Source organism: Zygosaccharomyces rouxii (assembly GCF_000026365.1).
Source record: "Zygosaccharomyces rouxii strain CBS732 chromosome A complete sequence".
Lineage (NCBI taxonomy): Eukaryota > Fungi > Ascomycota > Saccharomycetes > Saccharomycetales > Saccharomycetaceae > Zygosaccharomyces > Zygosaccharomyces rouxii.
The window spans coordinates 604383-620848 of record NC_012990.1 but is presented as its reverse complement, the minus strand read 5'-3'; the positions used below and the strand labels follow the sequence as shown (position 1 = coordinate 620848).

The 16466-nt window shown below is 38.0% G+C and overlaps 7 protein-coding genes and 1 non-coding gene across 8 annotated transcripts; 3 read left to right on the top strand and 5 right to left on the bottom strand.

Annotated features, from left to right (window-relative positions):
* Window position 1: 1 nt before the first annotated feature.
* DUN1 (serine/threonine protein kinase DUN1) lies at window positions 2-1571 on the top strand (the record flags this gene model as incomplete). Its single annotated transcript, XM_002494651.1, has 2 exons — window positions 2-16; window positions 102-1571. 2 exons carry the CDS (start codon window positions 2-4, stop codon window positions 1569-1571), a joined length of 1485 nt encoding a protein of 494 aa, XP_002494696.1.
* Window positions 1572-1674: 103 nt separating this feature from the next.
* Window positions 1675-4947, bottom strand: POL3 (DNA-directed DNA polymerase delta POL3; the record flags this gene model as incomplete). Its single annotated transcript, XM_002494650.1, has 1 exon — window positions 1675-4947. The coding sequence occupies one exon, from the start codon at window positions 4945-4947 to the stop codon at window positions 1675-1677; it is 3273 nt and encodes a 1090-aa protein (XP_002494695.1).
* A 903-nt stretch (window positions 4948-5850) lies between these two features.
* Window positions 5851-6567, top strand: HLJ1 (type I HSP40 co-chaperone HLJ1; the record flags this gene model as incomplete). The annotated part of the gene is made up of 1 exon (XM_002494649.1): window positions 5851-6567. The coding sequence occupies one exon, from the start codon at window positions 5851-5853 to the stop codon at window positions 6565-6567; it is 717 nt and encodes a 238-aa protein (XP_002494694.1).
* A 199-nt stretch (window positions 6568-6766) lies between these two features.
* DNF3 (aminophospholipid-translocating P4-type ATPase DNF3) lies at window positions 6767-11575 on the bottom strand (the record flags this gene model as incomplete). The annotated part of the gene is made up of 1 exon (XM_002494648.1): window positions 6767-11575. One exon carries the CDS (start codon window positions 11573-11575, stop codon window positions 6767-6769), a length of 4809 nt encoding a protein of 1602 aa, XP_002494693.1.
* A 245-nt stretch (window positions 11576-11820) lies between these two features.
* QRI1 (UDP-N-acetylglucosamine diphosphorylase) lies at window positions 11821-13242 on the top strand (the record flags this gene model as incomplete). Its single annotated transcript, XM_002494647.1, has 1 exon — window positions 11821-13242. One exon carries the CDS (start codon window positions 11821-11823, stop codon window positions 13240-13242), a length of 1422 nt encoding a protein of 473 aa, XP_002494692.1.
* A 24-nt stretch (window positions 13243-13266) lies between these two features.
* Window positions 13267-15189, bottom strand: INP2 (Inp2p; the record flags this gene model as incomplete). Its single annotated transcript, XM_002494646.1, has 1 exon — window positions 13267-15189. The coding sequence occupies one exon, from the start codon at window positions 15187-15189 to the stop codon at window positions 13267-13269; it is 1923 nt and encodes a 640-aa protein (XP_002494691.1).
* A 251-nt stretch (window positions 15190-15440) lies between these two features.
* Window positions 15441-15514, bottom strand: ZYRO0A07414r. Its single transcript has one exon. It is a non-coding gene; the product is annotated as a tRNA-Val (tRNA).
* Window positions 15515-15839: 325 nt separating this feature from the next.
* Window positions 15840-16439, bottom strand: MSS11 (Mss11p; the record flags this gene model as incomplete). The annotated part of the gene is made up of 1 exon (XM_002494645.1): window positions 15840-16439. One exon carries the CDS (start codon window positions 16437-16439, stop codon window positions 15840-15842), a length of 600 nt encoding a protein of 199 aa, XP_002494690.1.
* Between the last annotated feature and the right edge of the window lie 27 nt (window positions 16440-16466).

The following is a 16466-nucleotide window of genomic DNA, read 5'->3' as shown; positions in this document are numbered from 1 at the left end:
AATGTCAGTGAAAAGAGTATGTACTATCCCTATTAGCCTAGTTTTTATTGAACCCCACTCGATTCTATTATATGTCAGAGTAACTAACATATCATTAATAGGAAAATAGTAACGAAAATGTTGAGTCTTCCAAGAGACATCAGACGATACAAGCTGGTAATTCAGACCAGGTAATTGCTAAATTGATTAGTTTGATCCCAGGCAAAGAGCAGAGTATTGATCTCATGGGTAATGCTGTGGTAACCGTTGGTAGAAGCCGGCACTGTGATGTAGTACTGAAAGAAGTGGATATTTCAACTATACACTGTCAGCTCTATACCATTCAAGTTGATCTCGACAGAGAGAGAAGGAAATTAATTAATATTGTGGACAAGAGCAGAAATGGCACCTTTATCAATGGTAATAGGTTAATAAAGCGGGATTACCTTTTAAAAAATGGAGATAGAATAGTGTTTGGTAAGAGTACATCATTTTTATTCAAATACACTGAGAATTCTGATGAAATTGAAGGTAATGCTAACTCAAGTAATAATGATGGCGTGTTTAAGAAACCCCAAATGGCAGCTTCAAGCAGTCAAACTTCTCTAAGGAAAAAATTAAAGCCAAGGCCCACATCTGTGTTTGATAAATATTTATTAGAAAGAGAATTAGGTTCTGGACATTATGCTACTGTCAAAGAGGGGATTAACAAGAAAACTGGTGAAGTGGTAGCGGTCAAAATTTTCCATCCTCAACAAAATGACGATCAAAAGAAGAGTAACCAGTTTAGAGAAGAAACGAACATTTTAATGCGGGTGCATCACCCCAATATTGTGAAGATGTTGGATAGTTTTGTAGAACCCGTGAGTAAATCCCAAATTCAGAAGTATTTGGTACTTGAAAAGATAAACGATGGTGAATTATTTGATAGGATTGTTAAGAAAGTCTGCTTGAGACAAAACGAAACACAGGCACTTTTCAAACAGATATTAGAAGGAATCAAGCATTTACACTCACAAAATATTATCCATAGAGATATCAAACCAGAGAATATCCTTTTAAACATCACTAGGCGACAGAGTCCCAATGAAATGCAGTTAGGACCATGGGATCAAGATGAAATTGATGTCCAAGTTAAAATTGCTGACTTTGGATTAGCTAAATTTACCGGAGAGATCCAATTCACTAATACCTTATGTGGGACACCTTCGTACGTGGCACCGGAAGTTCTATTAAAATCTGATTACAGTTCCAAGGTTGACATGTGGAGCGCAGGTGTTCTGCTTTATGTTTGTTTATGTGGGTTTCCACCTTTTAGCGATTCATTAGGACCACCTTCCATGAGAGAACAGATCTTACAAGGTAAGTTTGCATTTTATTCCCCCTACTGGGATGAAATCGATGATTCCGTGTTACACTTGATCTCGAACTTATTGGTGGTAAATGCATCTGAAAGATTTAGTGTAGTCGAAACTATGAACCATCCTTGGTTTAGAAACGCTGATTATGAAACAATACCCATGGAACCAGAACGCTTACAGATTAGCCAAGAGAAAATACCAAAAACCTACTCAGAATTATCAAAAATCTAACTTTAATACCTCCATTAATTCTAATCGTTGCTTATCATGAAAAGAAGTAAAATTAATATACAATATTATAAATGAATGCCTAATTATTATTTTATTATTTTTTTTACCATTTACTCAAGTTTTCAATATTCTCTTGTAGCTCCTTCTTCATCTTCACTCTCATATAGAAGATGTCACAATTTTTATTGGAGCAGAGCACTTCATTATGCAAACTGCCAGCACATCTTTGACATTGGGTCCAAAGACGGCCAAATTTTTCCTCTAAGTCTCTGACGTTGTAAAGCGCTTTAATGTATAATTCTCCAGATTTGGCTTGACAATTACTACACAAAGGTCCCTCCCCTTTCTTTAATGGTCCCTTGCAATTCTTACAAGAGTCGACTTTTTTCACGAACCCCATTAATCCTCCTTTCATATTACCTGTATTAATCTTGATTGATTTGACGACAAACATGGCATTAGCCTGTTTTTCACCTAAAATGGGGGCCACAATACTGATGATTGGATTTTGTAATTGATTCGTCAGATAATATCTGGAATCGATTTGCATGTTATGTTCTAACACGTACAATGGATCCTCTGCTCTATTGTACAATTTATCATTACCTGCTATCACGACGTAGTCAACACGGTCACCAACGTTTGGCCCCACACCGTCCCTTTTTTTCATACGTTCAGTCAAGACAGCATGTGGTTGAGGATTAGTATAGTTAGGCGCCAGCGTCTTTGAAATGATCAACTTCGAAATGTCAGCTTTGTTGTGTAAGATATCGTCTATGATTTCCTTAACAAAACCTAATGCCCCCTCAACATTTCTTTCAATTAGAATTTTCTTCAACACTTTATTCATCACAATAGAAACCAGAGGACAGGAATCACGACGGACAGAAGCCAGACCCTTCTGATCTATCTTATCATACTTATCAGGATTTGTCCAAAACAACCCAGCGTACCTCTTCTTGTTAATCAAAAGATATGGGAAATATGCTTTTTCAAATTCCAAGTTAATTGGATGTTTAAACAATGTAGAAACATAAGCTGCTGCCTCTGCACCAAGTTTCATCGCTTCTTTCAAATCCGTAGTACCAAACTTCACCATGACGGAATCAGTATCACCATAAACCACAAGGGAATCATGCTTGAACCCATTCTTGATGGAATACTTCTCCTCTACCGCCTGCTTGGTCAACATAATCATGTTACGACCAAAAGATGTCACAGAAGATGAAATGGCTAAGCAGGGCAATTTACCTACAGTAGCACCAGTGAAACCATAAACCGAGTTTGCCGAAACCTTCAATGCCAATTGTCTACCATTTAACACATCTTTCCTAAACGGTTCTGTTTCATTCTTTAAATCCTTCTTAGCGCGCTTTCTGGCACCAATTAGTTCTTCTAAGATAGTTGGTAGAATACCACGCCTGACTTTAGAAGTTACAAAATAATCACCATTGGGGGTCATAATGTAGTCCTCATCCAATTTCATATTAAATTTCTCAACTGTAGATTTACTCGTTAAAGTTGTATAACACAGATTGTGAGCCATCATGATACTGGGATACAAAGAGCTGAAATCCAATGTTGCAATGGGTATATCATAATATCCACGAATAGGTTCAATGACAGTGGCACCCTCGTACTGTTCGTCTGATGCCTGTGATTGCATGTTGGGAATTACAGTATCGATTTGCAAACACTTACGGAACAATTGAGAAATAACTTTAATCTGTTGACCACGACTCAACAAGTAGGAAAATGGAACACCTGTCACACGAGCCATCTCTGTATAATTAACTAAAGCCATCAATTTTTCCATCAATCTCAGGGGCAAATATGCATCTTTTAAACAGTATACCGCCAACCTTCTTCTTGTTTCACTATCACCTTTCTGTAATGAAGTAATAATACTATGATGAACGTCCTCCTTTTGTTCACCCAAGAAATGTGCAGACACAGCATTCAAAGTATAGGACCTTAATTTATATTCACGTTGAATAAATTGCAGTAAATCGAGTTGTAAACGACCATCGATATTAATATTTTTGGATTCTTTAGTACCGTATGCTTTGGAGGAAAAAACGGAGCTAGTAATTTCCTGTTTAACGTTGAAAAGACGACCAAAATACGGGAAACTTTCCACTTTTAGCGCCTTAGCTCTATTAATTAGGTATGGGAAATCGAAATTCGAAGTGTTGTAACCAATGATGATATCTGGATCGGCAGCAACCACAAAATCACGCCAATGCTTCAACATCTCTTCCTCTGTAGCATGGGAATAGATTTGTGATCCTGTAATTGGCGAACAAGTATCCACTGTGAACACATTACGTATAAATGGTTTTTTGGCACCTGCAACACTCATCACATTCGCTATTTGAATTACAGGATCTGTTTCAGGCTCAGGAAAGATACCTGGTCTACCAGAACATTCTATATCAAATGATAAAATTCTTAGAGGGCTCGCCTGTGACCATTCGTTCTCAGCTGGATGTGAAACTAATTTTCTGTAATTGATAGTGACTTCCAATTGACATGTAGAGACTCTTTCGTGCTCAGGAACTAACTGATATTCGCCTTTTGGTAAAGTAATCCACGACATACCAGAAATCCCACAATCGATCATCATCCTCAGTGTAAATGCAATATTATCATAAGTCGTTGTACCTGCAGAAAACCAAGATTTATGACTCAAATACCCTTTTTCAAAAGCTGTACGCATCTTATTCACAGTGTTGGGATTAGTGACGAAGACCTGATAAAACGGTAACATGCTCTCACCTTCGTACCCCCATATCGATTGTTTTGACACTATATCGATACGATCCACGCTGTTTTCAAAATTCTCATTTAAATATTTAGTAAATGACGCCACTTCGTTAGGATCTTGAGCCTCCGGTGCTGATGGCACTGGAACGTACAAGTAGTGTTTGAATCCAGTAACATTACAGAGTATGGAATGACCGTCCTTTGTAACACCAAAAAACCTTACAATAGTAGAAGTACCTTCATCTTTCGAGAACGGTAGAGTACTTTGCTCTGCCTCTAGTTGTTGGAATGAGATTTCATGTGTCTCTGGATTAAAATCTTTAGGCAGTGGGTCTCTGCCATACTTCTCTTTATGCTCTCCTACTTCTGCTTCCTTATGATCCATCAAAGACAACTGCTCTTCAAAAAGGGATGCCTGTTGGGAACCTCTTATATCAGATTCATCAGCCTTAAACCCTTTACTCTTATGCTTAGCATAGGAATCACTAGGAACAATCTCTAGATGGGAAACAGGTTCACTACCGACACCATGATCAAAGGACTGTAACCTAAGCTTCTTTTCAGAGCCGTACTCTTCTTCTTCACCAGGTCTCTTAAGATCAGCCACCATATTGAGATGAGATGGAAGCTTTTAGGCTTTTACAGGCTTTTAGAGTAGTGTCTCGCAGTTCTATAAGTAATCCTTTGAGATGCGATGCGATGATGAACTAGCTAACGCGTATTAACACGAAGGGTCAAATGACCTCTAAAGCTTGGATAAAGGATCCATTCCAACGGATTTGCAAAGTGCTGGTATCGATCCTACAGGTCCAATAATATGGGACACCTATTCTTGCCTACCTTTTTCTCAGTCTGAGTAGCATATGTATTGGACAGAATCTTCTATCAACGAATGTAGACACCAGAGGGCAACGCTTGGGGTATTGCAAGACATAAGGCTCAAGAAATCAATTGCTCGAAACAGTGTGAAATTTGGATGAAATTCTATGAATTACAGAATTATGTCGTAGAAATTTTATCTTGCAGACCATTAAAACGTCAGTGTGTCATTAAATGGGCACACAGTAGCAGCACAAGAAAGAGGCTTCTGATCATTCACAATTGCGATGGAAGTCGTAAAGAATATATACAAATATATATTCCACAAGATTTCATGTTCTACAAAGGGTATTGTAGCACTATAGAAACTTTCTAGCGCTCCAAACTTAAAATCATCCTATCTACTCGAATATCCAATCAATGTCCCTATTCAAACTCAATATTATGAAATGAAAAATTCCACATAATTTTGACGGATTATTTGCAGCACTTTCCCGATTTTTTAGATTTATTTCTACCGATATTGAAATTCACTGTCATTATTCCAACAAGGTTGTTTCTTCCAAAGGTTTTTTCGCCTACTTACGACTAAGTTGATGTTGAAAAGTTTCTAGTATTAAGAAAGCCATATATTGCCTAGATAACGACCAGATATCCATTTCTCAAAATCGTCAGTTGCAGCTCTTGAGAGAACATGGAAACTTACACAAGTGAGCAGGAACAAATAGCACTTGAAGTGCTTTCGAAGGATAAGCACCAATTCTACGAAATATTGAAAGTCGAAAGAACAGCAAATGATAATGAGATTAAGAAATCATATAGGAAACTAGCCATTAGATTACATCCTGACAAAAATCCACATCCAAGAGCAAGTGAAGCCTTCAAACTGATTAATAGAGCTTTCGAAGTTCTAGGTGATAGTGAAAAGAGGTCACTGTACGACAGGTTAGGTAGGGACCCCGATGACAGAAGTGTCCCCAGTGCAGCTTCATCAGCATTTAATGGTGATACAGGATTTGAGAACATGTTTTTCCGTCGTCGTAGAGAGCCTAGTGAAGATTTATTCGATATCCTATTCAATATGCGTGGTGGTGGTGGTGGTGGCGCATTCGGTGGTCCCTTTGGTGGAAGTCCCTTTGGTGGAAGTCCTTTTGGTGGACCATTTGGGGGCAGTCCATTTGGGGGAAGTCCATTTATGGATGGTGGTGGAAGTACTTTTACATTTGCAGGGCCTGACGGGTTCAGAGTATATACAAGTGGTCCTAGAGGAGCTCAGACAAGACAAAGGCAACATCAACGGCAACAGTTTGAAGCCGAACAGGAGCAAGATCTATACCAGAGCATAAAGGTTTTATTGCCCTTATTGATTCTGTTCTTAGTGCCCATAATAGAGAGGTTTTTGTTCGGCTGAATGTCAATGTATATTACTATTTTGATAAGAGTTAAAGTAATAATCATAATAAAGGTTCACGACTAATTCACTTCAGGAAGCGAATTTGCCTTAATTCCTTTTTTCTGATGCAAAAGAATATACTTTATATATTTACGAAGGTTGCTGTATTATAGTAGTTTTATTATCGTCCCGGTGTTTTTTTTTTGTAAGAGAAACATTATTCCAGATCATGCATGCGTTGTTCAACGATGGCTCTAATGTTTTCATTACTTTCAGTGTTCTTCATATTAAATCTCAATTTCTTGGGCAAGAGATGGTTGGTTTTCTGTTCTTCTTCCAATTCTTGCCTTTTAATCAACTTACCACTGGGTAACATTTCGTACCTCTTATCATCGTAATTGAGATCTAGGGTGTGAGTAGTCTCTGATACCAAAGTATCAGAATTATTATTATGCTTATTTTTATGCGAGGAGCCTTCTTTATTTGAAGACTGCTGCGAATTAGCTCGGGATCTTGAAGATGGGAATACTTTATCCTTGTAAACCGATAAAGTACTTGGATCACGCTCCCAAGTCCAACCTTGTTTCATTTCGTTATATGCACCAAACTCCAATTTCTTTCGAATTTCGTCCTTTTGTTCCAAGTGCTTGAATATATCAGTATCGGTGGGCCAAAGCATTACTTTAACAGTCTTGTAAATGACATCAACCATGACACTAGAAGCAGCTAATACAAGAACTGCACACCAGAAAGTAATGTCCCTACCAAAATGATGATAAAGCCCAGTCGAAACATCGTAGATGGAGCCATCGGTGTAGACCAGTGGTAATATACAGCACCAGACAAACCAACCTATTATGGAGATTGCCACCGACGCAAATGCTAACCAGTTACGGTCATGAGTCTCAACGAATTGGCATTTTAAATTTACCAAAATTACAATAGAAGTGTAATTTACAACACCTAATGGATAAAGGGTATTGTCTTTAAGGGCACTTTCACCCCATGCTGTGACATTTAAGAAAGTGATAAGCAGCGAATTTAAGGTCCCTAGTATTATCCATTGACAAAAAATTGGTAAATTGAAAGCTTTATCTAATCGGCCAGCAGTATAAAGTTCGGGAACTGCTAACAAAGTCATTGGCTTCAAGTCCTTTTCGAACATTCCAATGCATAGAACGGGGAGTGAAGTGAATAAAGTGTTGTACATGGAAAGAGCCCATGATTCATACATGGAAGAGCCTGAAAACATTGTGTACCTCTGGAAAATCATTTGGGTCATGTAAAAAGTAAGTTCTTTGTAAAAAGTACAGAGCACAAATTTGGAGGTACGAATGTAGTTGTAGCGCCCATGTACAAATAGCATTTTTATCAAAAACCTGAATTGAGCGATTGAGTAATCAGATGATCTTGAGGCTTGAAGACCCTCTTTACCTGCAATCCCAACACCAATATCCGCAGATTGAATCATAGCAATATCGTTGGCACCATCACCAATGGCTAAAGTAACCTGATCTTTATTAATGTTTCTAATGTTAGTCACCATCAGTGCCTTCTGAGAAGGTGATGCCCTACAGCATATCACAGAATCAGTCTTCGTACAAAGTTCGACAAAAACTGATAAGAGAATTGGATTGCTCTCAAAGATGGCCAATGTAGCACCATTTATGACTAGTACACAGTGTGCGATGTTACCGGAGTCAATCTCTTGAGACACTGCATTCATTTTGGAAATTATATTTTCATCATTTTCAGTCAAAATAACAACGGTAGAATAATCGTAGATCAATTTACATGAATATCCAATATTGATAGCAGTCTCTCTTTTGTCTCCTGTTAACATCCACATTTTAATACCTGCTCTTCTAATCTTCTCGATGGATTCTGCCACACCATCTTGTAATCGATCTTCAATGGCGGTTGCACCAATCAATTCTAAATTATCCTCAATTTCTTCACCCACTTTTTCTACTTTGGCTCTACGATCAGTGAGCGAGGTTTTAGCCGTACGATAGCGCATTTCCCATTCCATATAATCTGACGAGTCGATCCATTTGTAGCCGTATAACAACGTTCTGAGACCTTCAGTAGAAAATTCATCAATTGCTTGCAAGGTCCTTTCCAATAAATATCCTTCATTGCTAATCAATTCATCTGATCCAATGTAATCCCACATATTTTGATCGTGTGACGAGCAGCTATTCTCCCACGGTATTGCTTGTTGAGGTCCAGCGTAGGGAATTGACTTAATGTCACCATATCTTTTCTGTTGATGTTTTTGCACAGACTTTCTACTATGGAGAATAACATCATCTATTTCTTCATCAGCCTTTTTGATTGTATCCAAGAACTGACCGATGGAATTAACTTGGAATTCTCCATGGTGACTTTTATTGGAAAAACTTTTCTTCATAGCTTTTAAGGATAAACTTCCTTTCGGCATGCTTGATAGAGATGATCTTAGTCTATTACTTGCCACATCATCATCCGTCGCATTTCTTTCTAAGGATCTTCGTTGTTGTAATACAACTTCAGCTTCAGCTTCCTTGCGCTCTTTGGTGGAAATATTAAACTCCTCCATTTTTTGGCGGGCATCCTTATGGTTAGGAAGTCTTTCTAGAATAACATTATCAGCACCTTTGCAAACTAGCAAGATTCGATTCGGCTCATTTGGAGTCTTTACCAAAACTGACATTCTCTTTCTATTTGAATTGAAATCAATTGTTTCCATGATTTCATAGTCTTCTAACAAAGGCTCCTTCTCAAAACCATTGGGGAAACTTTTAATGGTCAATATTTTTCCATTTCTATTGAGTACGATATATCCAAGATCTCTGGCAGCTGTAACTAATGCTAGCTCGTCTGGAGATGAAGATTGATATTCGATAGGATCTTCATTCGTTTCCCCATCGTCCTTGATATTGCATCTTTTGGGTAAACAACTATGACAGAGCGCTAATGAAAGAATGAAAAACCTTGCCTTATGGGCAAATAATGAGTTGGGATGCAATTGAATAAACTTGATTAAATCGAGTGAACTTTTTAAATTGGTAGGCCTGCTTGTTGTATTGCTGCTACGAGAATGTAAGCTTTGCTCCTCTTCACCAGCAAGAGATCTCATACTTGGCCGTCCACTATAGATAGCACCAGAGTTCCCTTTATACTTCACGGATGTCTTTGCAGCATCATTGGCAAAACTCTGTCTTGAAAGAAACTCATCACTGTGATCACCGGTAATCTCATTACCTTCAGGAGATACAGTTTCAACGTCTGTTGTCAATTGTATAGAGGGAAGTTGATCCTCGTTAGCCGAGGGATCGGCTTTATGAATCCATGAACTACCGCATAGAGAGAATTTACGGAACAACATCTTATTTTCCGTCAATGTTCCTGTTTTGTCACTAAATATGTACGACACTTGGCCTAGTTCTTCTAATATTGTAGCAGTTCGAGTCTCACACGGTGTATCTGTTACTGGATGGTACATGTCGATATCCCATTCCATAAGTTTACTCTGTATCAATTTGATGATTTCCATGGTAACATAAAGGGATAACGGTATAATAGTGTTGTACATGATAATAAATGACATGATAGTGGGGGCAGTACCTGCATCTTGTTGAAATAAATACCACGCCTGGTCGCCATTGATGTATCTTCTGTTATTTATAATATGGGCCAGATACGAAAAGAGTGACATTGCAGTCACGACGATAACCATAAATATCACAATTAGATTCACCTTGCGTTGTAATTTAGGAGCTTTTAGTCTTGGATTTTTAATAGCATTCATTCTAACCTTAGTTTCTTCACCAGTGAAAATGACCATACCAACAACATTCTCTGTATTTCTCAGGATACTACCACGGAGCACAACGTTGTCTAAACCCAAAGGGTGTTTGATGCTTTCGCCAGTTTGATCATTTTCTAGATCCAAGTTACCTTCAAAATTGTAAAGGTCGATATTGGGATCTTCCACTATAACTTTAGCGTTTATATTAGCTAAACCCGAAGCCGCACCAGCCAACTTACTTAGCTGAGCACTTGGCTGCCTGTTTTTCAAATTAGTTTCACCATCTAGTGCCATAGTTTCTATAAAGCATTCGTTGTTTTCTCCATCGCTCGCTAATAGCAGTAAGTCAGCCGGTACCCAATCGTCTTGATTTAAAAGTACAAAATCACCTACTCTCAAATCTTTCCATTTTCTCTTTTCAATGTTAACGCCATGACGTTCTGATAATAGTTCAAAGTTGTGAAATCTGGTATCCAAAGTCCCTTGAGCTGGTAATTTTGATCTGTTATTGTTCAACTCCGTAAAATTTTGACTAGTTGCCATAAAATTATTGTAACCGCCGTTGGTCTTTCGCAGAACTTTAACCGTTTTGTCATTTTCCTCTCTATCTAACTGATGCCTTTTAAAATCGTCAAATGCTTCTCTTGTCATGGAAATTCCCATAAATACACATAATGGAATAATGGTTGTGTATGAACCTGTGGTAGACCAACCTGGAATCATCTGCAAAATTGCGATTAAAAAGAAATAAATATTCGCCAGCTTAGAGAATTGAGCGTATATTTGCCGGGGGAGAAATGAGTAGACCGTATACCTGGAAGAAGTAATTTGGTTATCTACATAAGGTTGCTCAGTTCTCTCATCAATTAAAAGGTTCCCATTTTTATAAGCATATCGCCTGTATTCTGCTGTCTCATGATCCAATGAAATCGGTATTTGCCTTCCATCCTTACTACGTACAATACGTTTTCTATTCAATAAAACGTCCATTAGTTTTGTGAACAGTGTGGGCCTGCCCTTGTTCTCAAATTGATTATTATCCTCTTCGATATCATCTTCTTCGAGTTCATCTTCATCTTCTAATTGCTGATTCTCATCACCATCCATCTCATTCACATATGCTAGCTCTATATCCTGTCCATTATTCCCATTGAACAACTCATACATGTGTTTGTTAAATAGCTGCGTTCGCAGGGATGCTGCTCTTTTTCTCTTCGAGGGAGTATCTGGCATATTATTTGTAATTCAGAGCCTGGTTAGCTCTCCAGTTTGGTGGAAATCGCAACCTCGATCGCACAGCAAAGTGTATCTTTATGGTATCAAAGTTTCTCTTAACTCGCCTTTAAGGTCCAGATCAAGATCGTCTGTTCCTTACACGAAATTTCAACACATGTACAATAAACACTAAGTACAATCAGGGCCACAGAAGTCAACTTCCAGTCCTATTGAAGAATATTATTATTCTAAATCAGTTAGATATGAGTGTGATTGATCTTTATAAATCTGCTGGTCAGGAGCAATTGTTCCAACATTTAGATCAATTGAATGAGACCGATAAATCCCAATTTTTGAGTAACTTGGAGGCTGCCTCTAGGAGAATCTCACCTCAAAAACTTGTAGACGACTGTAAGAAGGCTATTTCTCAATCCGCTGAAAATGCTAGGGACTCTTCTAGCGTAGAACCTCTGCCAGCTACTTCTTACCAATCAGTGATCGACAATGCATCTGCCCAGGAGGAATATTATAAGATCGGTCTAGAGTCTGTCACGAATGGTGAAGTTGCTGTTGTCCTAATGGCTGGTGGTCAAGGTACCAGATTAGGCTCGTCTGCCCCCAAAGGTTGTTATGATATTGGATTGCCATCCCATAAATCTTTATTTCAAATACAAGCTGAAAAATTGATTAGCCTACAGAGATTATCAGGTACCAAAAGTCCAATCCCTTGGTATGTGATGACTTCAAAGCCTACACATAATACTACAAAGGATTTTTTCGAGAAACATAACTACTTTGGATTGGAATCCTCACAAGTGGTCTTCTTTAATCAAGGTACTTTACCAGCGTTGGATTTGCAAGGTGAAAAGTTGTTATTGAGCTCCCCCACAGATTTGGTGGAATCTCCAGATGGTAACGGTGGTCTATATCGTGCCATTAAGGACAACCAGTTATTGCAAGATTTCGAAAAGAAAGGTATCAAACACGTTTACATGTACTGTGTGGATAACGTTTTATCAAAATTAGCTGATCCTGTCTTTATTGGTTTTGCTATTAAACATGGTTTTGAATTAGCTACAAAAGTGGTCAGAAAAAGAGACGCTAATGAGTCTGTTGGGTTGATTGCTACTAAGGATAATAAACCATGTGTCATTGAGTATTCGGAAATTTCTCCTGAATTGGCAGCTGAAAAGGATTCTAGTGGATTATTGAAACTTCGTGCTGCCAACATTGTTAACCACTACTATTCCGTTGAATTATTGAAAAGAGATCTTGATCAATGGTGTGAACACATGCCTTACCACATTGCTAAGAAGAAAATTCCTTGCTATGATAACACAACTGGTGAGTCATTAAAGCCAACTGAACCTAATGGTATCAAATTAGAACAGTTTATCTTTGATGTTTTTCCTGGTGTCTCTTTGGACAAATTTGGGTGTCTTGAAGTGGATAGAGCTCAGGAATTTTCACCTTTGAAGAATGCTCCTGGTACCGCCAATGATAATCCAGAAACAAGTAGAGCAGCATATTTGGAATTGGGTGGTAATAGGTTGAAAAAAATTGGTGCTCAAATTGCTGATGGAGTTTCCGTTGAAGTTTCTAGTAAATTGAGTTATGCTGGTGAAAATTTGTCACAGTACAAGGGTAAAGTTTTTGACAAAGATAATACAGTATTAGAGAATTAATATTAAATATATTAAGTATCATAATCATTTATCTAAGATTTTTTGCAATTCATAATACATGGGGATCGTTTCTTCCGTGGAAAATGTGTTGTTCAGAGTTATTTCTGAAGCTGAAGAAATTTGACGTAGGGCACCCTGTACACTCATAAATTCCTTATTGTGTGGTTTTCTCAGTAATTCAAAAGATTTTTGACTTCTCAATTTTTGCCTTCCTTTTTTGTTTTCTTGGGCAAATTTCGAAATGCCTTCTTCCAATTTAAGTCTTAACTCGTCGTCACTTAATGATTGAAATTTGGCTATTCTTTGATCAATTAAAGTTTTATCAGAAGATCTTAATGTTTTCTTAGAATTGACAGCTTCTTCATCGTTGCTCGTCTCAGTGGCAGCTGTCTTCTGTAATTCATAATCTGAGTCTTGTTCTATATCTGATTGAGTTTCGTCCACGGGTGTAAATACAACATGATCCTTTAATTTTGGTGATAAGTTTAAATGTGGCCCGCCACATTTAATGATAGATTCTCTTGGATTTTGTACAACATCTAGTGAAAGTCCTCTATTACCAAATTTGGTCTTAGATATACCATTTTTCCTTCCCTGGCTTACAACCTCGTCATTATCATCAGTTTGCCATAGTGCTAGTAAATCGATTAACCTTTGTCTAACGAGCTCAATCGTCGAATCAGTAGTCGTAGTCTCCTCGTTCGTGACAATAAGTAATTTTTCCAGTTCTCTAAGACCATGTAACGTTGTTGATAATCGTATCGGACCTTGTGATGATGATTTTTTATCTTCTGGTGGTAAATAGAATTTACTATACCTCTTTACGCTTCTAGCATTCGGCACAGAATTACGGTGATTGTTGATTAGCTCGGTATGCCTTAACATCGACGCAGTCATTGAAACAGTTAAATTTTGCAACTGTTGCATATTAGTGGTTATTAACTTCCATCTATTGGATTGATTAATTAATGAGTTTTGGGTTAAATTATAATTGGGGAAAATTTTGCGTAAGAAATTGCACATTTCCAAATCACAAGTAGAGTTATTACCGACCCTACCACCAGAATGGTTCTGTGAAAGTAGGCAACATAGCATAAAGCTTCTCATCACCTTTAGTCTAGTCCATCGTGATTCCATATCATTAGCAGGTTCTGTGAGTCTGTAGTATAATTCAGATAATGGTACACCATAGATTCCGCAGTATTTAGACAGTTCGGAGCTGTTACTAATTGTTAACAAATCCTGCGTAGCGTTTGTCATACTATAAAAGAGTAAATCGAGACTCGATCCAAGGAGATCTGTTACAACGAGACCAATTCTATCGCTACCACATTGATTTGAGATTTCTTTATGAGCCGCAAAATAGTTATGTTGTAGTACCGTTAATCTTTGTAGAGAGTCTAGCATTGATTTCAATATCGATAACGCATTTTGCCTTGAGGATTGCATTTTGTGAAATTCTTGTTGGTAAGTCAAATAAAGGGCGATGAGCAAAGTAATGACAACTCTTCTCCTGCTCCCATTGCTGAATTTCAAACGATTTAAGATTTTCCTTACGTGCAGAATGGTAGTCATGTAGGGGAAATTTCTAATACGTATTGTCTTAGACTTGTCTGGGATTATTGTCGGAAGTAATCCACTGGTGGACATCTTGGATAGCCTCCATGGATTCGAAGCATTCAATAGATCGCTGGAAACTACTGTATAGTGAAATTCTTCAAGGAAATGTTCATTTGCAACAGACGGCAATCGGCTAAACACTCGATCTATTAATTGATTCCATTTGTTTGGAATTTCGAATTGGTATTCCCATTCCCCACCATTGACAACAGTTGGTGCAGATGGATGTATGTTTGACTGGAAATTTTCACACTTCCAACCAATGGGTGATAACATCGATTTTTCCAACAGGGTGTCTACTGATGATGTTAAATGATCAACCCCCATTGCATTGTGGACGAGCTGTGGATAGTACAAAATTTAAAAGCAGATGCAATTGAAGTTAAATTAATCTTTTGTTTTTAAGATTCAAGACACAGTCACTACTGACTTCCTAATCCGAAAGGTTGTCGTGGTTTCTCAGTGCTCATCTTGACCTTGTTTTTTTACTCTAGGATCAAAAACGTAAACATAAACATGTTTGTTGAAATTTTTCACAAAAAGGAATTAAGAAAAAAGTCCGGCGTCTCCACCAAAAATGATTTCGCCCGGGATCGAACCGGGGACGTTCTGCGTGTTAAGCAGATGCCATAACCTACTAGACCACGAAACCATATTAACTTGTTGAGAGCCTTTCTTGTTAGCGGATATAATCACGTAAGATATTATCATGCCCAACAGCATTAAATAAAATATTAAAAGATAATACCTTGTCAGTTCGTTTAGTTTTAGGATACCTTAGTTCCTAGATGGATATAAGATCCCTTTATATATTATTAGATTCCGGGGATTATCTTACATATTATTAGTTGGGTAACCTTTTGAGCCTCATTTTTTGGTAGAATTCATATAACACAATAGCCGTCCGTTATCCCAGCCCCATATTGATTGATTTAAGAATTCGCTTATGCCATCGTCGATCATTACTGATGACGATTCTATTTCGAAACTGAAGCCCCAACATTGTCTTGTTGGTCCTCAGTAAATGGTTGCCTAACTCTCGGCAGGAAAGGTGTTGGAACCTTCTGTGGAGTCGAACGTAATTCTTCTACTGGAGTTTGTTCCACATGATCATGCAGTCTACAAAGGCTATTCCACCATTCGAACAGTAGTGTTTCCTCAGAATCCACTTGCAATCTCGTTGGTAATAAACCTGGAGGCAGCTGCTGGTCCTCATTGTCATTGTTTATATTAGTATTGACACTATTATTGATAATTTCATTCGCGTTCTTATTATCCAACGGTAGATCTGCTTCTTTCAAGAATTGCCTTGCAGTTGCATAATGACCATTTTTGACTAGATAGTTGTAGACGTGGGCATGCAGTAACTGTCTTGGATCACTTGCATTGGCATCAGACACAACAGTAGTAGTACTATCCAGCTCTGTGTTAGAGCTGGGCATGATGTTCCCACTCTTTGTTCCATATTTTGAATCACCAGACATATCTACTGCTGGCCCGCCTGCTCCACCGAAATCCGGATATTCTGGTTTGTTAGTCGAATATATACCTTCAAACGTTGACGCCTGTCTCACCATGATTGCTTCAGGAAGGTAGAGGAACAA